Raw genomic sequence first — 26146 nt, 5'->3', positions numbered from 1 at the left:
CAGTTGCCTTTTGATATTTCATGATAAGCTGTCCACTTAAGGCATTATATCTAAAATGGAAGGCACATTAATATTTATAGTCTATACTTGTTCTGAAAGATCATGTAATTATACGTAGTAACCCTCCCCCCCATTGGAAATCTTCAGTAGGTGTTTAAAATGTTGTCTTTTATAAAGAATATGTCAGTAATTTTTTTTCATAGAGTTATGGTTAGTTTACTATCTATAAATGAAAATAATACTTTTAAGTTTTGGGGGGTTGGTTTGTTTGGCCCAGAAAAAAATTTGTTCTGTAAAACCTCAATATGGTTGATTGAAAAAAATGTGCTCGTGTTAAGTGGAAATGTGCATTATTTCTTGTGGGACAATGACAGTTATTTCCTTTTGAGGGGCATCTATGTCTTAGACAAAGCATATTTTATTATCATGCTTTGAGACTGAGAAGTGGTGATCCACCTCTTTCTCTTTACTCTTTGCTCTTTCTTTTAGTGTGGCTGTCACAAGGTCCAGAGATGTGCCTTCCTTTGGACCTCCCATCCCCAAAGGGGTCACTTTCCCGAAGTCAAATGTGTTCAGGGACTTCCTTTTGGCCAAAGTGATAAATGCAGAAAATGCTGCTCATAAATCGGAAAAGTTCCGGGCCATGGCCACTCGAACACGCCAGGAATACCTGAAAGATCTAGCAGAAAAGAATGTCACCAATACCCCAATTGATCCATCTGGCAAGTTCCCGTTCATCTCTCTGGCCTCCAAGAAGAAGGAAAAGTCTAAGCCATATCCAGGAGCCGAGCTCAGCAGCATGGGGGCCATTGTGTGGGCCGTTCGTGCCAAAGACTACAACAAGGCTATGGAAATAGACTGCCTCCTAGGGATCTCCAATGAGTTCATCGTCCTCATTGAACAGGAGACAAAAAGTGTGGTTTTCAACTGTTCCTGCAGAGATGTGATAGGGTGGACCTCAACTGACACCAGCCTCAAAATCTTCTATGAGCGAGGAGAGTGTGTTTCGGTGGAGAGTTTCATTAACAATGAGGATATCAAGGAGATTGTCAAAAGGCTGCAGGTGAGTCTTTTCCTCCCATTTCCCTATGTGCAGCTTCCCTTTTGCACAGCTTTCCCAGTACAGACCAGAGCCAAGCAAGTTACTGACACACGCACTCTTTTTAGCGCCTCTGAACACTCCCCTTGACGATGTGAAGGACCAACCAAGTTTATCTTACGTTTGCTTTCTGTCACTTTTCAGAAAGAAAAGTAGTAGAACAAGCAGGGGGAGACACCCTTACTGTGCGTGCCTGCGTGTGTGTGTGTGTGTGTGTGTGTGTGTGTGTTGGAAGCCCATTTGCATGTGACCTGATCCCCCTTGCCTTGATGACTGAGGATGTAGCCCAGCCAATCTGCTATACTTGTTGAAAAGAATTGTTTGAGTATCTATCTGCTGCCTTGAATTTTTTAGGGACAAAATGAGCAGAATACGGTTTCTCTTGGCTGCCAGCTCCCTGTAGGTCTCTGTTAGAGGTTTCCTTGTAACTTCAGTGAGACTATTGAGTTCTTTGGATGCAAGAAGTATGTTCCGTTTGCCCTAATGAATGGAGACTAGTGAAGGGGAAGTAATCAGACCACATTTCTGCGGGCTGGAGGATGTTCAGAAATGACCCTGCTTGCCATGTTTTGCCAGCTCTGTCTGGCACTTAATACCCTGTTTTGTTAAACCATACTACCTTTTGTTTCCTTGTCTAGTTTGTGTCAAAAGGTTGTGAATCGGTGGAGATGACCCTGCGAAGGAATGGGCTAGGACAGCTTGGATTTCATGTCAACTACGAGGGCATCGTGGCAGACGTGGAGCCCTATGGCTACGCCTGGCAGGCGGGGCTGAGGCAGGGCAGCCGGCTGGTGGAGATCTGCAAGGTGGCTGTGGCCACGCTGAGCCACGAGCAGATGATCGATCTCTTGAGAACATCCGTCACAGTGAAGGTTGTCATTATCCCCCCCCATGATGACTGCACCCCACGGAGGTAGGTCTGAGCGTCCAGTGTGTGTTCCATGTAGAAGGTCCCCTCCTGGGTACGGGACTAGGGGGCTGTGGAGAGCACTAGATTGCCTGTGTGCTGACAGGTCCACGGAAAGTCTGACTCAGGACACAGCTCCCTTCGGCATGTGGCAGCAGCAGCTGGAAAGAATGACTAACTTGGACCATTCCCAGGATTTACATCTCTCAATTTATAAAGTTGCTGTTCCAGATAGAAAAGTCTGGTAATAGCAGTCTTGAACATCTTGCACCAGTAGCTGGGAAGCATGCACATTTAACGTTAAAAGATGCTCAGCATCACAAACTGTCAAACTTTTTCTTTTAAGTTCCATAACACTCTCATTCTTCTGAATCTCCCATTTGTACCCAATTCCAGTCCAACACCCACATACCATTTTGACCCCAACTATCTCAGCCTGGAGGGCTGAACGTGACTGACCAAGCTTTTTCTGAGCTGCAGTCATGTGTCAGGAATTGGCTTCAAATAAGCTGATCCTGCTCTTCATTCTTGGCAGTTGGTTCCGGTCTTTTCCCAGAGGGAAGACCAGGAGCTCCCTGCCCCTCCCAGCTCCTGCTGAGCCAGCCGCACTGTTGAAAATTTAATTTCTCTGTCTCTGGGGAGGTTTCTTGATAGAACAAATTTAATCAACTCTTTCTTTTCCTCTTTGGACACACACATGGTATTTTTGCTTCCTTTTTTTTTTCTTTTTTTGTATTTTCTGAAGCTGGAAACGGGGAGAGACCGTCAGACAGACTCCCGCATGCGCCTGACCCGGGATCCACCCGGCACGCCCACCAGGGCCGAAGCTCTGCCCACCGGGGGGCGATGCTCTGCCCCTCCGGGGCGTCGCTCTGCCATGACCAGAGCCACTCTAGCGCCTGGGGCAGAGGCCAAGGAGCCATCCCCAGCGCCCGGGCCATCTTTGCTCCAATGGAGCCTTGGTTGCAGGAGGGGAAGAGAGAGACAGAGAGGAAGGAGGGGGGGTGGAGAAGCAAATGGGCGCTTCTCCTATGTGCCCTGGTCGGGAATCAAACCCGGGTCCCCCACATGCCAGGCCGACGCTCTACCACTGAGCCAACTGGCCAGGGCTTTCTTTTTTTTTTTTTTTTTTTTTTTTAAATCTGTTAATTTGCTTTGAACCTGTTATGTTCTAAGACTTTTTCTTAATTATTTGTCAATTAATTTCTAGGTCTTCTAAAGCCGAAACAATATTCTTTATTCTATTTTCCCCCCAAAACATGACCAGTCTGCATCTGAGCTCTTACAGATTCGTGAACATCAGGTGATAGAATGTATGGATATGATGAGTCATTGTGTTCTTTAAAAAGGAAGCAGCAGTGACAGTCTACGTGTACTTCAGTTCTTCAAACCAAACATTACAGAATAGACTGTGATAGTATTTCTTTCTTTTGACAGAGATAGAGAGTCAGAGAGAGGGACAGATAGGGACAGACAGACAGGAAGGTAGAGAGATGAGAAGCATCAATTCTTTGTTGTGGCACCTTAGCTGTTCACTCATTGCTTTCTCATATGTGTCTTGACTGGGGGGCTACAGCAGGGCAAGTGACCCCTTGTTCAAGCCAGCAATCTTGGGCTTCAAGCCAGTGACCTTTGGGCTCAAGCCAGCAACCATGGGGTCACGTCTGTGATCCCATACCCAAGCGAGCGACCCCACGCTCAACCTGGTAAGCCCGTGCTCAAGCCGGTGACCTCAGGTCATCCTGGAGACCTGGGTTCTCCACGGCTCCGTCGACACTGTATCCACTGCACCACCGCCTGGTCAGGCTGTGATACTATATCTTAATACTGCTTCCCTTCTTGATGGACTGGAGGTTGTGTGCCTCTTTCAGAATACGGTGAAATCCCTTGTCTAACAGCTTCAATAAGAAATACTCCATTTTTGGATGAATGAATTTCTCTGGGCACCAAAATATATATCAGCAAAAAATATTTCAGCGATTGCTGAGGGTGGGGGGAAACATTCTGTACTTGCCTTACACACATGCCCTACCTGTGAGCTAACAGGGTCTTTTCTGGATTCTTCAAGCACATCATCATTTAGGGTCAGCATTTTGCTGACCTAGGATTCACGAATGGCTCTTGAGGTGCATCAGAAGGGCAGGGAGGTTCTTACCCTCCAGGCTCTGTGCTTCTCCTCTTGTCGCTCTGTCTTCTGTCCCTGATCTCTCCTACAGATTGCCTTCTCTGTTGCTTCTAAACAGGCAGCTGTAAACTGGAGAGATCAGCCAAGCTTTATAACTTGTCAACCTTAATTACACACAGTACAGAGTTATAACTACTGGTCTATAGACTAATCTACTGAAAATGAAGCCTGTAGATCTTACGACACCATCTTGTTTGCTCAGAGATCTTTCCCTTTGTTTCTAGTCCTCAGTTAGTATTGGGGGGGTGGAGGGAAATGGATGTCTGTGAATGTGTGTGAGGAAACAGGATGGAATGGACAACATTGCTAGCATTGAATTGGAGATAAGTTTTATTAGGAAGATGGGTCCAGAGGCCTTGGTCTGGATACGAAGGTCCACGATAGGAGGTAGTTTACCACAAGATACTAGATTAGGTATGTCTTCTGTGATGTGTTGGTAAGAACGAACATTTGCTGAGTATTTAATGTGACAGGTCCTGGAAAAAGCACTTTTATATGGATTAGTGCAGTTAGTCCTTAGTGCATGAGGTAATATTGTTAATGTTATTTCTACTTAAAGGAAACTAAGCCTGACCTGTGGTGGCGCAGTGGGATAAAGCATCGACCTGGAACACTGAGGTTGCCGGTTCAAAACCTTGGGCTTGCCTGGTCAAGGCACATGTGGGAGTTGATGCTTCCTGCTCCTCCCCCTTCTCTCTCTCTCTCTCTCTCTCTCTCATTCCTCTCTCTCTAAAAATCAATAAATAAAATTTAAAAAATAAATAAATAAACTAAGACTCAGGAAGGTTAGCAACTGCCTAAGATCATCTGGCAAATTTAGGTCTAACTTGAGAATCCAAGCCCTTAACTACCACTATGTATGCTTGGGGTACAAATTCTTTCCTCATATACCAGCATGAGCAAGGACTTGTGGGTGAACTGGCTTTCTGTTGGGGAAAAAAAAACCTTGATTTGGAACATTTGCTGATTCCAGTGGTTTAAATACTCCTTTTGCAGCCAATTTCAAACTAACAACTTCATGCTACTGAACGCAAAGTTGGGGCCCAGGACAGGTGGCTCCCACCTGCTTCTGAGTGAATGATCTGTATTTATTTTCTTCTCCCAGCACCTTTTCTAAGCCACTAGTTTCCATCCTAGCCTAGGCAGCAGAGTGGTAGCAACATGACCAAGGGTGTTAGGGTGTGGGGTGGGAGGTTGGGATGAAGGATCAGTGCACTGCACAGCCCCACGGGCTCAGAGACGCACTCTGCTCCTTTAACTCCAGTTTTCATCCGAAATGCCCCTGTCGGACCTGAGCAAGTGTCACGTGATGCCATGATGGCTCGGTAGGACTGAGAGCCAGCTATCCCTGTGCCTCCTTTGGATGACTTCAAAGGAACAGTTGAAGCAGTAACACCTTGCTACAATTTTCAGCAAAATAAGAGAACTCTCTTCTGTCATTTTTTTCTTCTCCTCCGCAGTTCTCACTCCCACTGCTGTTTTCCTAGCAACTAATTACTCGGCTCCTTGACGAGGCACTCTCTTCTTTGTCAGTTGTTGCTGCAGCGCCAGCATGAGGCAGAACAGGTTTCCTGGAGGCACGCTGCCCCCCACCCCCAGCCCCTTCTCGGGGTCACCAGGCACCTGCAGTGGGGAGTGTACATAATCGCAAACACCCATGTGGGTTCACATGGGAAAGTCATTGGTTTGGAAAAAAGGCAGGGTTTTTTGTTTTGTTTGTTCTTTCATGAAAAAGCCAGTTTAACAACAACAAAGTGGGGCTTCAATAACAAATATAAAATAGTGCTCTTTTACCCGTACTTGGGAAATAAAGGACGCCTCAACAAATATCTTTCAAACGAAAGTGATTTAAGGAGAAGAAGGGACAGGCTTTTTAAAAAAATCTTCATGGCAGCCTTATTTTCATTAAAACAATGAGGAGAGTAAGGTCTGGAAAGGTTCGGTAGCTGCCCAAAGAGCCAAGCCCCCAGCTGCTGGGAAACAGGTTTGGTACTTCCCTGTGGACTTCAGTGGAAGGCTTGCTCCCTGGAGTGAGACGTCAGACTGCAGGAGGAGCCTGTCAGCCCCCTCCATCACAGACTCTGGAGTTCACGACCAGCGTTCATTTGTTGGTGTCTATGACTTCTGAATCTTCAACAGCCATTCTCTTGGCAAGATGAAAAGTGCCCAGATAACAGATTACATTGTGAAATTCTGATGGTGCTGCATGGGCATGGTAAACCTTTTGCCCTGGAGAGCTGGTAGTCTCCAGTTTTTAAAGAAAGCAATCAAGGGCCATTCAAAAGGAAGAGGGAAAAACAAACAAGTTATATAAAAGGACCAAACTGCCTTGTAAGTAAGAATGGGTCACAAAGTTTATTTCTTCCTTTTAAAAAACAAGTATTTCAAAATGCAAATACTAGAAGGCGGCTATTAAGAGATCATCTGGTCCAAATCTCCTTTTCTAATCAAGGTGAGTGTTTTTCCTTAGCCAGAATCACATGGCTTATCAGGGACCTACCTGTCCTCAAACATCTGGTTTTTCTGGGTCAAGAGTCCAGTGTTGTGATGTTTTCTTCAATATACTGTTCAATTGTTTTTTTTTCTCTCTGTATTATTTAGTGTCTTAAGAAAAAAGGAGAGAGTAATGGGTAATAAGAAATTAAAAGAAATAACTTAAAAACTGAAAAAACGTAAGGAGATAGAGTGATTTTTCAGTTAACCTAGGGTTCAGCATGTCACTTTTAGCACTGAAGCTGCAATTTCTATTGACCATAAAAATTGCCGAGTTTTCCATTTTGTTATGGGCTCTGCCCTGAATGAAATGTGAGAGCCACCTCATAGAAGATGAAGAAATTTGGGGACTTGAAGTAGAAGTATACTTTTGTTAGTGACTGAACTAAGTCTAATCAAAAGTAGATGAATTCTGTAAGTTCAGATCTTGGCTCTGCTGCTTCCTGGCTTTGTGGTTGTGGGCAACTGAACCTTCCGAGCCACCATTTTCTCATCTGATATATGCACTTCAGAGAGTCGTAGTGAGCCTTGACTAGTGCCTGGTCCATGTGAGCTCTGAGTGTTAGTTATTGTTGTTCAACAGCGAATTTTACTTGGGATGATATGATAAAAATCCTTTTAGGAACTTTCATGCACGTCATTAAAAGCCAACTTTCATTTTTGTTCATCAGTGTATTGCTCACTCCTACATTCTGTATATTGTTCTTCCATTTTACAGAGGTCAGCAAGGGTCCGGGAGCAAGTGGGTAGCCCACCCCGCCTCGGCAAGCAGTCGGAAGCGGCGGGGCGGCTGACGTGCAGCTCTGCGGAAGCTTTGTCCTCCATTCTCTACCAGTGACTCTTCTCTCCCTTCCTAGGCTTTGCCAAACTGCCGTCTGCAATTACGGAATAGGCAGAAGGTCTCTAGTTATATGTTAAGAGTGGTAGAAATGAAGGATAGACTAAAAAAGACAAAAGCTTTGACTATGGGTTCTTTTAACCAGTTTTAGTATGAAATGTTACACAGCTTGAAAGATTATTTTGAAGAGCATTTGAACTAGAAGAAAGTTTAACGGTTATCAATTTCCAAAACCAAGGTCCTGAAATTGAAAGCAGCTTGTCTATTTCATATTACATCATTACCATGTCCGTCATCATTAGTTGTTATCCTTTACCTGATGCTGTGTGTGGACCTAAGGCAGCCAATGAAGGTACCTGTGGAATGTAGAGTGTCACAAAATTAAAACTCAGTGCAGGTGTCTCTGTGGGTGTGGCGGGGGCAGGGGAGGATGACAGGAAAGCATGGCCTAGGGGGAAATTTTTGGAAAATTAGTGTCCAAAATACATGATAATAAAGTTCTGTATGTGTGGCAGTTCCTAGCAGCCAACAGGAAGGGGCGGAGGTGGTATAATCCATGGAGTTTGCAAGTTAAAACAGACCATTGCTGAGGGGAAGCTAAGCTTGTGCTGATTTAGAGAGTTTCCCCATAGACCACTGTAAATGTTTATTAGTCTTCTTTTGGCAAGCTACAGCATTCTGACATTATATTTGCAGATCCAAAGCACTAGATACAGTATAAGGTGCCATGTGTCGTTAGAAATGGAAGATTTCAGGCCATACCGCAGTAATACCTCCGAACCCCCCCCCCAAATGTTGCAGTGGTATATTTTTGTCAGAAATCTCAGAATCACCTGACTAGGCAGTGGTGCAGCAGATAGAGCATAGGCCTGGGACTCTGAGGACCCAGGTTTGAAACCCGAGGTCGCCGGCTTGAATGCAGGCTCATCACTGTGAGCGTGGGATCATAGACATGACCCCATGACTTCTGGCTTGAGCTCAAAGGTTGCTGGCTTGAGCCAAGTAGTCATAATAGTGGCTGGAGCCCCCTAGTTAGGTACATATAAGAAAGTGATCAAGGAACAACGAAGGTGCCACAGCTAGGAGTTGATGCTTTTCATTTTCCTCTCTTCTATCTGTCTATCCCTGTCTCTTCCTCTCTCTCTTAAAAAAATCTCAGAATCAAAGCTGGAATTCATATCAAAACCTAAGGTGCTATTTTCTCATTAGAGAAAAGGGTTTATTACATAAATTATTAACTACTAAAAGTAATGTCAAATGTTCTCTAATGTTTTACAAACTGCAGATCATAACTTTCAAGTAGATCATAAAAATTACTTTAAGAGGTTGGACCCAGTGTATTTTTTTAGTGAAATGTATTAACGGAATCGAGCAGAACGGAAGCTCTCACAGGAAGGATGTGTATGTGTGTGCGTTTGTGGTTGTGCTGTGTCACAGCATAAAATGTATTTCCTGTTGGGATTGTGGTCCAAAAAGTTTGAAAGCCATTGTCATTAAAGCAGAGTCAGATCATCGTTGGCCTAGGCTTTTGGGGGGGCTGAGGAGTGGTAAGGAAACTCCGAGGAAAGGTGCCCATTGGAGATCTGGGCTATGACGGAGGCGGGCCAGGACGCCAGCAGACATACGTGCTCCAAAAGCAGCACTTTCAGAAGCCATGGTTGCTATCACAGATGTGTGGGGTACATTGGTGATACCTAGACAAGGTCACGAAAGGGTGGCACCTTCCATTGTGCTTATTCTCACACCAACATGAGCCCCTTCCCCAAATCAAGACAGGCCTTTGGCTGGAGGCCCTCTGGACCTGCTCCGTCCAGTGCGGGAGCCATGAGTCACCGGCCACCTGGTGGGCCCTGTGATGTGGTTAGTCCCAGCTGAGACCTGCTGTGAGTGTAGGATACACACCGAGTTTAAAAGAATGTCAAATACCTCATTCATTATTTGTAACAGGGATGGTAGCAGTTTGGATATATTGGGTTAAATAAAAACATTAAATTAATTTCACCTGTGTTCCTTTTTAAATAACAATACTGAACATTCTTTAATTACATACGTGGCCCGTGTCTGTGGCTCACACTTTCTTCTTTTGGACCGCGCTGGTTTGGGCGCTCTTTATGCTCTCTCTGAAGTGCCTCTCCACTGCTGTTCCAGTCTTCACTGCCCTTTCCTTTCCAGATCTTCCTACCTGCCTCCTTTGCAGTTCCTTTGAGAAAAAAAGTCAATTTTTTTTCACTTAGTGGTGAAATTCAAATGTACAATTAGAGTTAATACTTTCGTGGAAATAGGTTTTTCCCAGTATTTTGTCAGTTATCAAGTTAATGATGACTTCCTTGGTTGTTTGGGGTAAAGGGAATGGAAAGTGGGTTCTGCATTACCTAAGATTTGGGGGTTGGGATGCTGGCACAAAAGGGGCGAAGGCGACAAGACGTTTGTGCCTGCCCTTAACGTCACCGCCTGGGGACAGCCCTGCTATGGGCGAATTCTAACTTTGGGGGAAAGAAGAGGAAGCCTGATTTCAAATTATGTCTTGTTCCCTGGTAATTTGATAATTGCATAATTTCTATAATTGGCTTTTTTCCCTCCTTCTGAACTAAATTCAGCTCTCAGTTTAGATTTCAAGATTTCTCCTCATTTAATTTTTTGACGGCCAGGATCCCAACAAATTCAAAACTGCACACCCCTGTGGATCCCCGATTGTCATAGGCAATGAAGGGTGTGTGAAGCTGACTGCTTGTTTCCTCTGAGCCCCAGTTTAGGGGGTCCGCACCCCTGCCTCTCATGCTGCCCTGGTGGCCTTCCCTCCTCAAGTATCAGTACTGAAGGCCCCCCCAGCCCCCACCAGGGGGACCTCGGGTCTCTGTTCTTCAAGGACTCTGTATCTCAGACTCAACAGTCAGGATTGGAGCAAAGGAAGTGTAAGACTTCCTGGGGGTCTTGTTTTTGAAAGGAAACTAATTATAGGGCCCAGTGATTAAAAGATGGTTTCAAACAGAGGGTGGAGTGTTTGATCCATTTTAACTGTTAATGAGAATCCATGTAGCTGCACCAACGAGCAAACACAGTATTAATTGTTCTTCTCTCTGTGCCCTCCCCCCAATAGGAGTTGCTCTGAAACTTACCGCATGCCTGTGATGGAGTACAAAATGAACGAAGGCGTTTCCTACGAATTCAAGTTTCCCTTCCGAAATAATAACAAGTGGCAGAGGAACGCCAACAAGGGGCCTCATGCTGCCCAAGTCCCGTCCCAGGTGCAGAGCCCCATGACCTCGAGGCTGAATGCCGGGAAAGGAGACGGGAAGATGCCTCCCCCGGAGAGAGCCGCCAACATTCCTCGCAGCATCTCCAGTGACGGGCGCCCCCTGGAGAGGCGGTGAGTGTGCCTCCGCAGGCTGGCTGTCTCTCTGCCCCCACTTTAAATAGCACTGTCTGTTAGGGCTCCCCGTACTGGACTAGAAATCAAGAATTAAAACTGAGATGCACGACCAAGCGGCCTTCGGAGCATGGGAGCCTCCCACAGCCGTATGCAAGGATGAGGCTCTCTTCCCTCAGAGCATTCAGCCTGTGAGATGGCATTGGTGCTCTGCTGTTTCATGTGGGATCGACAGAAATCTTTCCTGCACATGGAGTAGCCATGTGGATTAGAACCCAGCAGACGCTTTGAGGTGGCTTTGACCATATTATTATCCTGGGCAGTCTTTGTCTTTTGGGGATAAGTGATATAGCAACAGAATGCAGGTTTTGGCTGAATTTTCTGTCACTGTGTTAATAATTGTGAGAAATGAAAACAGCCAGTACAACACAAGCATATTTTCCGCTGCTCTGCAAGTTGGGGGGGTTGGGGATAGGGGATGTATTAAAACACTCAGCCCGGAGTAAATAAGCAAAAGGAAGAGGGACCCCGGAAGGCGAGAAACCAAGGTTTGTTGTTAAATAAGTCACTGTGGATTCCCTCACAAATGATAACTTGTTATCCTTAACAGGGATGCCTTCGCACTTTTGTCTGGAATTCACTGCTAAAATGCAGTGCTTTGAAATACAATCTAGGCCAAAAATTATACCAGATTAAGTACTTAAAAAATGTAAATAGAGATGGCTATGAAATTTTAAATTGCTCTACAAATTTGTTGCCCTCCTTACTTATGTTACTGAACGGGACAGTTTAAGTCAGTAACCTGCTAGTCACATGCTAGAAGAAGCCAGTTCTTTCTGTTCACCCACTGCCCTTTCCCCTGCGCTCTGCTTGTCTTGATCTCACCTCAGAGTGTGTTTGTGGCTCCTGCACTAGAGGGATCAGATCCTTCAGCTGCGAGAAGCCCTTGTGCCAGGAGCTGTGCTAGGTAGAAGGAAGGTCCCTGTGTTTGGGAGCCGAAACGTGACTCTGGCTCTGGCTCGTCTCAGCAGCGGGGACCAGGTCCCGCGAGATCAGGGCGGCAAGGAAGATGGGGCCTAGGAAGGCTTACGTCGTCAGTGGTTCAGCAGCGGGGACCAGGTCCCGCGAGATCAGGGAGGCAAGGAAGATGGGGCCTAGCAAGGCTTACGTCGTCAGTGGTTCAGCAGCGGGGACCAGGTCCCGCGAGATCAGGGAGGCAAGGAAGATGGGGCCTAGCAAGGCTTACGTCGTCAGTGGTTCAGCAGCGGGGACCAGGTCCCACAAGATCAGGGAGGCAAGGAAGATGGGGCCTAGCAAGGCTTATGTCGTCAGTGGTTCAGCAGCGGGGACCAGGTCCCGCGAGATCAGGGAGGCAAGGAAGATGGGGCCTAGCAAGGCTTATGTCGTCAGTGGTTCAGATTGGGGGCAGAAAGCTAGAGGTTTTAAAAAATCACATTATATGGTGTCTTTTCTCTTAGTTTAAACTTTTGAGCTATTGCATAAAACATTGTCACTTAGCTACTATATTTCAGAAATACTAGAATATCATATATAAATAATTTAGTAAAAAAACAATAAAAAAATATGCGTTTGTCTTTCCAAAGTTTCTCATTTAATCCTAGAGATTTATTTACAGAGCCTTGCTATTTATCTCAAAAGATTCCTCTCCCAAAGTGGCTTCATTCCCATCTGGACTCCTCTCATTTTCATTATTTTTGAGGAAAAACATCCAAGAGATCTCTGAATAAATTCTTTGTTCTACACATTCCAAGTTGGCTCTCTCTAAGGTGTGTGTTAATTCCTACTTTGGCTTGCAGTTTGAAAGATGAACCTAGGGAACCATTGTTTAAAGAAGGAACATCTTTTCCTCTCAATACTATTTTCTTTCTCTCCAGAACAATCATCGGGCTTTTACAAGTGAAATTGAATTGTTTTCTTTACACAATATTCCATATAACGCAGTAGCAGAATATGTTTCAATTCCACATTGAGTTTAATTTCTGCAACAGGAACTGAAGATTGTTGCTGAACATACTGACCTCCAAATGTGAAAATACCTTTTGTAGCTAATTGATCATCTATGATATAAGCAGCTTTTAGTGCTAGACAGGGAATCGGCTCCATCTTTTCCCGGATGGAGCACTTTGAGTTGCAGAGGTCATTTCTGCGTGTGCTTGTGTCTGCCTTTCATCTCAACTCCACCCAGAGGGAAAGCAGTCGCGGGGTGCTCACCATAGACGACTGAGAACCTCTTAACCTATGGGTAAGTGGCAGAAGTGAGGCCACCAGTGGTTTTCAGGGAAATTCCACCTCTTCTCAGTTACTTCTCATGCGCCTTAGCTTCAGGTTTTCTTCAGAACACGACTCGGATTTTAGATTTTATGCTGGAGGATGTAGGTTACTTGGAAAACCCCAGCCCTATGTTTTCAGGCTATTCAGGTCATTTGGCTCATCTTCATTTTGAGGTATGTGACAATTTAGATGGATATTATTTTTTTACAATTTTTTTAATTTATATTAATTTTAATGGGGTGACATAAATAAATCAGGGTACATATGTTCAAAGAAAACATCTCTAGGTTATCTTGTCATTCAATTATGTTGCATACCCATCACCCAAACTCAGATTGTCCTCCGTCACCTTCTATCTGGTTTTCTTTGTGCCCCTCCCCCTCCCCTCTCCCTTCCCCTCTCCTTCCCTCTTCTCCCCCCTCCCCCCCCCCCCATAACCACCACACTCTTGTCCATATCTCTTAGTCTCGTTTTTATGTCCCACCTATGTATGGAATCATGCAGTTCTTAGTTTTTTCGGATTTACTTATTTCACTCTGTATCCAACCATTTTGTTGTAAATGATCCAATGTCATCATTTCTTATGGCTGAGTAGTATTCCACAGTGTATATGTGCCACATCTTCTTTATCCAGTCATCTATTGAAGGGCTTTTTGGTTGTTTCCATGTCTTGGCCACTGTGAACAGTGCTGCAATGAACATGGGGCTACATGTGTCTTTACGTAGCAATGTCTCTGAGTTTTCGGGGAATATACCCAGTAGAGGGATTGCTGGGTCATAAAGTGGTTCTATTTTCAGTTTTTTGAGGAACCACCATACTTTCTTCCCTAATGGTTGTACTACTTTACATTCCCACCAACAGTGAATGAGGTTCCTTTTTCTCCACAGCCTCTCCAGCACTTGCTATTACCTGTCTTGTTGATAATAGCTAATCTAACAGGTGTGAGGTGGTATCTCATTGCAGTTTTGATTTGCATTTCTCTAATAACTAATGAAGATGAGCATCTTTTCATATATCTGTTGGCCATTTGTATTTCTTCCTGGGAGAAGTGTCTGTTCATGTCCTCTTACCATTTTTTTTACTGGATTGTTTGTTTGTTTGTTGTTGAGTTTTATGAGTTCTTTGTATATTTTGGATATTAGGCCCTTATCTGAGCTGTTGTTTGAAAATATCATCTCCCATTTAGTTGGCTGTCCTGTTTATTTTGCTGTCAGTTTCTCTTGCTGAGCAAAAACTTCTTAGTCTGATGTGGTCCCATTCATTGATCTTTGCCTTCACTTCTCTTACCTTTGGAGTCAAATTCATAAAATGCTCTTTAAAACCAAGGTCCATGAGTTTAGTACCTATGTTTTCTTCTATGTACTTTATTGTTTCAGGTCTTATATTTAGGTCTATGATCCATTCTGAATTAATTTTAGTACAAGGGGACAAACTGTAGTCGAGTTTCATTCTTTTGCATGTGGCTTTCCAGTTTTCCCAGCACCATTTGTTGAAGAGACTTTCTTTTCTCCATTGTGTGTTGTTGGCCCCTTTATCAAAAATTATTTGACCATATATATGTAGTTTTATTTCTGGGTTTTCTATTCTGTTCCATTGGTTTGAGTGTCTATTTTTCTGCCGATACTATGCTGTTTTGATTGTCGTGGCTCTATAATATAATTTAAAGTCAGGTATTGTAATGCCCCCAGCTTCATTCTTTTTCCTTAGGATTGCTTTGGCTATTTGGGGTTTTTTATAGTTGCATATAAATCTGATGATTTTTTTGTTTCATTTCTTTAAAAAATGTCATTGGAATTTTTATGGGAATTGCATTAAATTTGTATATTGCTTTGGGTAATATAGCCATTTTGATTATATTTATTCTTCCTATCCAAGAACAAGGAATATTTTTTCATTTCATTGTATCTTTTTCGATTTTCCTTAACAATGCTTTGTAGTTTTCATTATATAGGTCCTTTACATTCTTTGTTATGTTTATTCCTGGGTATTTTGTTGTTGTTGTTGCAATCGTGAAGGGGATTATTTTTTTGAGTTCATTTTCTAATGTTTCGTTGTTGGCATATAGAAAGGCTATGGACTTTTGTATATTAATTTTGTATCCTGCGACCTTACTGTATTGGTTTATTGTTTCTAGTAATCTTTTTGTGGAGTCTTTGGGGTTATCGATGTATAGGATCATATCATCTGCAAAAAGTGACACCTTTACTTCTTCTTTTCCGATATGGAAGACTTTTATTTCTTTATCTTGTCTGATTGCTCGGGCTAGAACTTCTAGCACCATGTTAAATAAGAGTGAAGAGAGTGGACAGCCCTCTCTTGTTCCTGATTTAAGGGGGAAAGTCCTCAGTTTTATGCCATTTAATATGATGTTAGCTGATGGTTTGTCATATATGGCCTTTATCATATTGAGATATTTTCCTCTATACCCATTTTGTTGAGTGTCTTAAACATAAAGTTGTGTTGTATTTTATCAAATGCCTTTTCTGCATCTACTGATAAGATCATGTGGTTTTTGTTCTTTGTTTTGTTGATATGGTGTATTACGTTAACCGTTTTACGTACATTGAACCATTCTTGAGATTCTGGGATGAATCCCACTTGATCATGATGTATTATTTTTTTAATATGTTGTTGTATTCAATTTGCTAGTATTTTGTTTAGTATTTTAGCATCTGTATTCATTAGAAATATTGGTCTGTAGTTTTCTTTTTTTGTGCCGTCCTTGCAAGGTTTCCGTATGAGGGTTATGTTGGCCTCATAAAATGTGTTTGGCAGTATTGCTTCTTCTTCAATTTTTTGGAAGACTTTGAGTAGAATAGGAACCAAGTCTTCTTTGAATGTTTGATAGAATTCACTAATATAATCGTCTGGGCCTGGACTTTTATTTTGGGGGAGGTTTTTAATAGTTTTTTCTATTTCCTCCCTGCTTATTGGTCTGTTTAGGCTTTCTGCTTCTTCTTGACTCAGTCTAGGAAGGTTGTATTATTCTAGGAATTTATCCATTTCTTCTAGATTGTTGAATTTGGTGGCATATAGTTTTTCGTAGTATTCTACAATAATTCTTTGTATATCTATGATATCTGTGGTGATTTCTCCTCTTTCATTTTAGATTTTGTTTATGTGAGTCCTTTCTCTTTTTTACTTGGTGAGTCTTGCCAAGGGTTTGTCAATTTTGTTGATCTTTCAAAGAACCAGCTCCTTGTTCTATTAATTTTTTCTATAGTTTTTCTGTTCTCTATTTCATTTATTTCTGCTCTGATTTTTATTATTTCCTTTCTTCGGCTGGTTTTGGGTTGTCTTTGTTCTTCTTTTTCTAGTTCCTTAAGGTATGAAGTTAAGTGGTTTACTTGGGCTCTCTTGTTTGTTCATATAGGCCTGAAGTGATATGAACTTCCCTCTTATTACTGCTTTTGCTGCATCCCAGAGATTCTGATATGTCGTATTGTCATTTTCATTTGTCTGTATATATCTTTTGATCTCTGCGCTTATTTCTTCTTTGACCCATTCATTTTTTAAAAGTATGTTGTTTAGTTTCCACATTTTTGTTGGTTTTTTTCCCTCTTTTTGCAGTTGAATTCTAGTTTCAAGGCTTTATGATCAGAAAATATGCTTGTTACAATTTCAATTTTTTTGAATTTGCTGATGTTATTTTTGTGGCCCAATATATGGTCAATTCTTGAGAATGTTCCGTGTACACTAGAGAAAAATATTGCTTTGGGATGAAATGTCCTGTAGATGTCTATCATATCCAATTGCTCTAGTGTTTCGTTTAAGGCCAATATATCTTTATTGATTTTCTGTTTGGATGAACATTCTAGAGCCATCAGCGGTATATTGAGGTCTCCAAGTATGATTGTATTTTTGTCAGTTTTTGTTTTTAGGTCAATAAGTAGCTGTCTTATATATTTTGGTGCTCCTTGGTTTGGTGCATATATATTAAGAATTGTTATGTCTTCTTGATTCAGTGTCCCCTTAATCATTATGAAATGACCATTTTTGTCTCTGATTACTTTTGCTGTCTTGTAGTCAGCATTATTAGATATGAGTATTGCTACACATGCTTTTTTTTGGATGTTATTTGCTTGGAGTATTGTTTTCCAGCCTTTCACTTTGAATTTGTTATTATCTTTGTTGCTTAGATGTGTTTCTTGTAGGCAGCATACAGTTGGATTTTCTTTTTTAATCCATTCTGCTACTCTGTGTCTTTTTATTGGTGAGTTTAATCCATTTACATTTTATTGTAATTATTGACACTTGTGGGTTCCCTGTTGCCATTTTATAAATTGCTTTGTTAGTTTTGTATCTTGTATGATTTTTCTCTTTTGTTTTTCTATCATTTGTTTTTGTTTGCTTGTAATCCATATATCTTTCCTCTGTTGCTACCTTTATTAAGTCATGTGCTTCTGTGGGATTTTTTTCAGGAGTGGTTACCATTAAGTAATGAAAAGGGTACCTACCATGTTCATTGTAGTACACTATCTTATGAGTGCTTCTGCACTCTATCGTCCTTTGCTACTGTTAATCTCCATCCTCTCCCTTTTTTTTTTTTTTTTTTTTTTTTTTTTCATTTTTCTGAAGCTGGAAACAGGGAGAGACAGTCAGCAGACAGACTTCCGCATGCGCCCGACCTGGATCCACCCGGCACGCCCACCAGGGGCGACGCTCTGCCCACCAGGGGGCGATGCTCTGCCCATCCTGGGCGTCACCATGTTGCAACCAGAGCCACTCTAGCACCTGAGGCAGAGGCCACAGAGCCATCCCCAGCGTCCGGGCTATCTTTGCTCCAATGGAGCCTTGGCTGCGGGAGGGGAAGAGAGAGACAGAGAGGAAAGCATGGCGGAGGGGTGGAGAAGCAAATGGGCACTTCTCCTGTGTGCCCTGGCCAGGAATCGAACCCGGGTCCTCCGCACGCTAGGCCAACGCTCTACCGCTGAGCCATTTTTTTTGTTTTTGTTGTCACAGTTTAAATTTGGTTTTATTGTGTTCTTGGTGGAGCTTTTACTTATGGTTTTGTTTTGTTTTGTTCTTTGTATCTGGCTGGAAAACTCCCTTTAATATTTCCTGGAGTGGGGGTTTTCTGATGATAAATTCCCTCATCTTTTCTGTATCTGTGAATGTTTTTATTTCTCCTTCGTATTTGAAGGATAGCTTTGATGGGTATAATATTCTTGGCTGAAAGTTCCTCTCTTTCAGAACTTTAAATATTGGGGTCCACTCTCTTTTAGCTTGTAGAGGTTTTGCTGAGAAATTCGATGATAATCTAATAGACCTTCCTTTATAAATTGTATTCTTCTTTTCCCTGGCTGCCCTGAGAATTTTTTCTTTGTCGTTGGTTTGTGCCAATTTCATTATAATGTGGTTTGTTGGGGTTAAGAAAACTCTGTTTGCTTAACTCTGAGTTCTGTTTGCTTCTTGAATTTGAGGCTTTAGCTCTTTCCACAGGCTTGGGAAGTTCTCATCTATTATTTGTTTGAATATGTTCTCCATTCCGTTTTCTCTCTCTTCTTTTTCTGATATACCTATTATTCTTATGTTAGTCTTTTTGATGGAGTCAGACAATTTCTGTAGGGCTTTCTCATTTTTTAAAATTTTTGAGTCTCTTCTTCTCTCTGTTGTGCCTCAGGTTGCTTGTCTTCTATGTCACTAATCCTACCTTCTATCTGGCCTGTTCTATTAGCTAAGCTTGTTACCTTGTTTTTCAGTTCATGAATTGAGTTTTTCATCTCTGTTTGATTTGTTTTTATAGTTTCAGTTTCCTTAGTAATATATTCTTTGTGTTCGTTGAGTTGTTTTATGAGCTCCCTAAATTGTCTTTCTGTGTTTTCTTGTATATCTCTGAGTATTTTTAGGATTTCTATTTTAAATTCTGTCATTTAGCTCCAAGGTTTCCAATATATTAAATTTTTTCTCCATAGATTTTTTCTCATCTATCTGTGCTACATCTCTGTTTTTTTAATCCATAATAATTGATTTCCTTTTCCTTAATGGCATCTGAGAGTGGTTTTGTTAATAGCACTTCATGTTCAGTGTGTGGGACTTCCAGATGCTCCAAGGATAGATTTTTCTGTCACTGGTTGAAGAACTTGTTGAAATTTTGGGGAGAGGCGGGGAGGCAAAGAGACAGACTGCCGCCTGCACCCCTACTGGGATCTACCTAGAAAGTCCCCTACCAGGCAATGCTCTGCCCATCTGGAGCCATTGCTCCATTGCTCAGCAACCAAGCTATTTTAGTGCCTGAGGTAAGGCCATGGTGCCTTACTTAGCACCTGGGTCCAGTTTATTCGAATGAACCATGGCTTTGGAAGCGGTGAGAGAAAGAAGAGAGAGAGGTGAGAGGGGGAGGAGTGGAGAAGCAAATGGTTGCTTCTCCTGTGTGCCCTGACTGGAAATCAAACCTGGGACTTCCACATGCCAGGCTGATGCTCTACTGCTGAGCCACAGGCTGAATATTCTTCCTCTCTGATAATTTAAGGGTTTAATTTCCTAGCCCATCATTCCTAAATTTTAGTAATACAGTATTTCTTCTTTAAGTTTAAATTTCAAGTTGTAAGTAGAAGTAATAGTTGAGAAACTCATATGCTGCTATTTCAGGAATATTCAGGTGTAAAATAGACTCGTGACATTCATTGAGAATAATTCCTGAGCCCTTTGTGAATTCACAGACTCATAAAGTTTACCTGGGAATATAATTTCTTTCAAAAAATATATTAAAATATACATGAAAGTTTTAAACATTCCTTTTATCATCTTCCTGAGCACAAAATACATTGTTGAGATATGGAAGTGAGGACCCTGGCTGGGTGCTTGTCTGTTTGCCTCTCCCCTCCACACCAGCCCTGCCCCAGGTGCCACCTGCGTGCCTGGGCAGTCTCTGTTATCTTATATCTATCTATCTATCTATCTATCTATCTATCTATCTATCTATCTATCTATCTATCTATCTATCAAGTGGTGGGGGAGAGAGCCTGACCAGGTAGTGGTGCAGTGAATAGTGTTGAGTGTTGAACTGGGACGTGGAGGACCCAGGTTTGAAACCCAAGGTCACTGGCTTGAGCACGGGCTTGAGTGCAGGGTTGCTTGCTTGCACATGGGATCATAGACATGCCCCCATGGTCACTGGCTGTAGCCCCGTGATCAAGGCACATATGAGAAAGCAATCAATGAACAACTAAGGAGACTAAGGTGCTGCAATGAAGAATTGATGCTTCTCATCTCTCTCTTTTCCTGTCTGTCTGTCCCTATCTGTCTCTCTCTCTCTCTCTCTGTCACAAAAAAAAAAGTGGGGAAGAGAGACACACATGGCTTTGCCTGCTTTGTTCACCATGACTGGATCCAGCATGGTTCATGGCAGACAAAAACCTTAGTTTACTGCTTGTAAAACCACAGTTTTACTCGAATTGGATGTAAAATCCTAGACTTAAAGGTCATTAGGATTTTTAAAACATATACTAGTTAAATAGGTTATCCTTTTTTCTTTAATATCAAGATCAGAGTTTTTTATAACATACTAAAATGTGTTAGTATTTGGAGTTTTGAACAAGAATTACTTTGTTGAATTGTGTTCTCTCTATACATGAAGAGAAACTGATGCAATAAGAACAGAATATTCATTTGCCATCTAAATAGAATAAAGTCTAAGTTCTTTTTGGTTTAAATATATGAGCTTTTATGCTATCCAGGTGGCCTTTTTGGTATGGAATTTTATAGTATTTGTGGGGCTGATATTTATTAACAGAATTAATATGTAGTCCACAAAAATAGGCACTATGATGCAGTCATCATTTTGGCCTCAAATGTATCTAGAGTGTAAGGGTAGGACTGAAATAAAAATAGCTGGCCGTAGCACATGGAGCTTTGCTGCTTATTCATAATGCAGGATCAGTACTAATACCCTGAGCTGTGTTAATATGCTCAGAAAAGTTAAGCTAGTTCAGGGGCTTTGCATAAACAACAGGCATCTTAGCATATAAAAGAAAGTTCCTTTCTCTGTTTTTAGATGAAGTATTACCAGCTTTTATATAAATAGTTGGTGTTGGATCTTACTGAACTGTTGGTGCTTCTGAGTTTAACCTGCATGCCATACTGCTCCCCTTTCCCCCTGCATTTAGCTCTAAGCAGCTGAATGGAGAGTGCTTCCTCTTCATTTACATAGCGTCATACACGGCTGCATCTGCGGCCCCACCCCCACCCCTCCTCAGCAGGCTAGCAGCATACAGGGTGTGAGCAATGTGCCTGGTGAATATTGTTCAAAGAAACTTAGAGTTCTCTCAGAGAGCATTATTAGTCATGTGCTCATTTGATCTTTATTTTTAAGAAAATCTTTTCTAAATTTATTTTGTGCAGGTTCTGTGCTAGTTTCCACTGCGTCATTGTCTACTTTGAGACAAAGCAAGCAGCTGGTTAATTCTTACTCTTGGTTTATTTAGAGCATTAGCTGTGGTTAGAGGTTCCAGGACTAGTACTTTCCAATGCTGTCCACGTGGACTGTGGCTGGTGGACTTGAGGACCCTGAACTGTGGAATGTTTGAGCTTCCCTGGGCTGCTCAGCTGCTTTCCTCTGACGACCGTATCTGTGAGGCCAAAGCTGCTCTCCTTCAAACTCCTTTTGCTTGTTTTCCAAAACCTTTTTTGTTGTTGTTATTTCTTTAAACCTGTCTCATCACCCCCCAAATTTTGTGTGCCCTATGATTTCTTCCTCATTTTTCTTTTAATCCCACACGGTACAGTATCTCAGAAGAGTTTATTTCAGGTACCTCAGCTATCATCTGTATGTGGTCAGTTCCTTAATAGCCTATATTTTGCCTTGATCTCTTTTTTACTTTTTATTTTTTTTTTATTTTTTGTGACAGAGTCAGAGAGAGGGACAGACAGACAGGAGGGGAGAGAGATGAGACACATCAATTCTTTGTTGCGGCACCTTAATTGTTCATTGGTTGCTTTTTCATATGTGCCTTGACTGGGGGCTACTAACAGACTGAGTGACCCCTTGCTCAAGCCAGAGACCTTGGGTTCAAGCTGGTGAGCCTTGCTCAAACCAGATGAGCCTGCACTCAGGCTGGAGACCTCAGGGTTTTGAACCTGGGTCTTCCGCATCCCATTCCCATGCTCTGTCCACTGCGCCACTACCTGGTCAGGCTCTTTTTTTTACTCTTTACATTCGTACGCCTACCTACTGACAGAACTACCTGTACTTGACAGTCTCAGTGTCTCCTATGAGTCCAGACTGACTTCAGTTTCTTTCCTGCCCCCCACCACCTCTTCATTCTCACGTGTTCCCCACCTCACTGAAGGACTTTGCCACCCACCTGAGTATCCAGAGCAGAACAAGGGGTCATAACTACCTTCCCCTCCGCCCGCATCCACATCTTCACACCATTGAGTTATCGGGTTCGTCATACCTGTTGGTATTTTTTTAAGCCTCCTCCTTGTCATTGCATTAGGGGATCACCAGAAAGGTTTTCTGCCTAAAACAACTCTCCATCCTTCCATGCTGCGTATGCAGGGGACAGCCTAATAAACATGGACATGCTCCTCGGACTGTGCCTTTCATTACCATCTCCCCCGACTTCCCTGCCTGCTCTTTTGCTCCCACCTGCCACCCCAGGCTCTAGGCTTGTGCATGACTCTGGCCGTGACTCTCCCTGCCACCTTTCCACCTGCTGCTCTGCTGACCTGTCTTCCGCTCCCTCTCCCGGCAGCTGAGCCGCTGGCATCTCCACACCAAGCCCCGCCCCACCGCCTCCAAGACGTGGCTTTCATGTCTCCAAACACCCTCTCCTACCTCTCCCTTAATTGCCCCTCCTGGGACTGTCCCTATCACTAAACATCTTTCTTCACAGAACTCCTTCTTCATTATAATCTTCATGTTTCCCACTTGAGGCCATCTGTCTTAGTCAAGGTCGTATCCCCGCAACCAGCCTCAGGTGCCTGTGATTTAACAGACTCTTAATGAATTTTTAAAACACTTTATTTAGTAACTAAACCAATATGCAAAAGAGCTTATTTAAAGAAGTGGGAACAGAAGTAAATTAATTCATGAGAAAATAGTTTTTTATTTTCTATTGTGCTAAAATATACATAATGGAATTTACCATTTTGATCATTAAATGCATGTAAGTGTTGTTGTGCAACTCTCACCATCATTTGTCTGCAGAACTCATCTTCCCTGACGGCAGCTCTGTATCCACTATACAGTAGTGGCCTCCTCCACCCCCAGCCCTCTCCGCCTCCCGCCCCCTCGCCCTGGCCACCACCATTCCACTTTCTGTTTAGGAGTTGACTACTCTAGGTGCCTCATGTAAGAAGAATCATATAATATTTGTCCTTTTGTGACTGGTTTGTTTCACTTAAGCATAATGTCTTTCAGGGTTCATTCATGCGGTAGCATATGTCAGATTTTCCTTCCGGTCTTAGCTCCGGCTACTATAACAACATACCATAGCCGGGACGCTTAAGCAACAGACATTCTGTTCTCACAGTTCAGAAGGCAGAGAGTCCGAGACCAGGGCCCTAGCAGATGCAGTTCTTCATGAAAACCATCCTCCTGGGAACTGCAGGCCAGTTGACTTCTTGCTGTGTCCTCATGTGACAGAGAGAGGACACTCTAGTGTTTCTCCCTCTTCTTCGAAGGGGACAGTTCCCATCATGGAGGCTTCACTCGCATGACCTCATCTAAGCCTAATTAACTCCCGAAGGTACCCACCTCCTAATGCCTAATGGGGTTAAGGCTTTAACATATGAATTTGGTGTGTGTGGGGGGGCGAGGGGTACATTCAGTCCATCTTTTCTTTTTAAGGCTGAATAATACTCTTAATATTCTAGTGTACATATGTAGCACATATTGCTTGTCCATTGATGTATGGCCAGTAGTCATAGCCGTCACAGCCTTGCACATGCAGGTTCTCATTGAATTCGAACAGAGAGTAAAGAAACAGTGGAGCCAAAAATGGTGGGCCATTCCTTTATTCAAGCCTCGCACTGGCCAATGAGCAAACACACAGGGAAAACAGTTCCCTCTTTATTCATTCAGAGCTCACAAAGCCCTGACACATTCTCCGGTTCCACAACTAGGAGAATCTTCTCCGGTTCCTCCTAGAATCAAAGGCCCCATCAGTCTCAGTGGAGCTCACAAAGCCCCTTACCTCTGGTTCCCCATTTTCACACCTCCTCTTTCTCTTTCTCTGCACAAACTGGCTCCTTCCTCAGCACTCTGCATTCTCTCTGCTCTCACTCGCAAACATGGCTTCTTTCTCTGCAAAACTTTCTGGCTCGAAAAAACCTCTCTTCCAGCAAATGTAAGACAATGGCCCTTTCCAAGCAGGAAGGTAATTTGCAATTTCACAGATCACATACCGGGTGCTGCCCAGCACCATTTTTTTAACACTAAAAGCGAGCAAACTCAAAAAATACAAATTTTTCAAACTCATTTCCCCAACAACTCATCTGTCAGTGGAAATGAGGGTAAATCTATTTATTATAAAAAATAAATGATAGATAAACGTGAAACACTGTAGTCAGATAAAGTTAGAATTAAAGCTAGATCTAAGTAGAAGTCTTTAAAAAACATTTTGGCTAATTTTTCAATTCTGTTTTAAAAGTTTATTGTGGGTAAAGCTGTCTAAAGTTGATTCAAAGTGAAGTGTGAGTCGTTCTGGATTCAGTTTCTTATAAAATGTTTTAATTTGGAATTGAATTATGGGTGGTGCGGGGGAGGGGATGTTTATTTTTTCACCACCAAGATCAGGAGGAAAAGCAGAAGGTCATACTTGACTTAAACCCACTAGGCTCTTAATGCTCTACAGTGTGTCGGTAAAGTCATGGTGCACTTTTGACCGGTCACAGGAAAGCAACAAAAGATGATAGAAATGTGAAATCTGCACCAAATAAAAGGAAAACCCTCCTAGTTTCTGGAGGATGATGTGGCAGTATGTGCGCATGTGCAGATGATGACGTAACACTGTGTATACAGCGCAGCAGCCCACGGCCATGCCAGTCGAGATGTGGACGGTACAGAGGAAAGTTCAGTGTGTTCTGTGGCTCGCTAAATTCGAATCCGTGACCAAAGTGCAATGTGAATATCGGCGCGTTTATAACGAAGCGCCACCACATAGGAATAACATTACTTGGTGGGATAAGCAGTTGAAGGAAACCGGCAGTTTGGTGGAGAAACCCCATTCTGGTAGGCCTTCAGTCAGTGACGAGTCTGTAGAGGCTATACGGGATAGCTACCTAAGGAGCCCTAAAAAATCTGTGCATGAGCTACCTAAGGAGCCCTAAAAAATCTGTGCATGAGCCCACATCAAACTGCACTGAACAGGTATGAAACTGGGAGAGTTTTCCTTTTATTTGGTGCAGATTTCACATTTCTATCGTCTTTTGTTGCTTTCCTGTGACTGGTCAAAAGTGCACCATGACTTTACGGACACACAGTATTTCTCACAACTCTTCAAAGGAGCTAGGGTACTCGGCATCCATAACTGAAATTAGAATTCAGATGATTTGCAAGTTCACATTTTTGGATAATGGTACAAAGGTGTTTCCTATTGAAGATTCAGGAAATGGGCACAGTGGCTTGAGCTTGGCACACCTCCCAGTTTCCTGTACAAGCTCCAGAGTGGCCCCCGGAACCAGACCAGGATTTGTCAGTGTGGCCCCAGCTTGTCTGCATCTGCTTGTGAATTGTTTGTGGCTCCCCGGGCCTCGAAAGCAGCCTAGGATAGTGTTCCCACAGGACTTCCTTCCTGCAGAGCCACCCAGAAAACCCTGCTGTCGAGGGACCTTGGTTTGCATTCTGGCCCCACCCCCTGGGAGTGATGTTACAGGGAGAAGTTCTTATCCCTTCTATACTTCAGTGTCCCCAAGAGTCCCCTGGGACTCTGGCCCCACCTCTCGGAGTCCCTATGAAGGTTAAGGTAACACAGTTCCTCTCTGTCCAACCTGAGCTCTTCCTGCAGACCTGACACAC

At 42.9% G+C, this 26146-nt stretch overlaps 1 protein-coding gene across 8 annotated transcripts in view; it reads left to right on the top strand.

Moving 5' to 3' along the window:
* SIPA1L1 (signal induced proliferation associated 1 like 1) overlaps positions 1–26146 on the top strand; it is a 372985-nt gene that overhangs the window by 285575 nt on the left and 61264 nt on the right. For all 8 annotated transcript variants that reach the window (XM_066344442.1, XM_066344440.1, XM_066344435.1 and 5 more), the window contains 3 exons: positions 490–1063; positions 1738–2012; positions 10620–10889. In XM_066344442.1, the coding sequence (XP_066200539.1) occupies positions 490–1063; positions 1738–2012; positions 10620–10889 (1119 nt within the window). The remainder of the gene's footprint in view (positions 1–489; positions 1064–1737; positions 2013–10619; positions 10890–26146) is intronic.

The sequence above is a fragment of the Saccopteryx leptura genome, chromosome 6 (assembly GCF_036850995.1).
Source record: "Saccopteryx leptura isolate mSacLep1 chromosome 6, mSacLep1_pri_phased_curated, whole genome shotgun sequence".
NCBI lineage: Eukaryota > Metazoa > Chordata > Mammalia > Chiroptera > Emballonuridae > Saccopteryx > Saccopteryx leptura.
This window is presented reverse-complemented; position numbering and strand designations above follow the sequence as displayed.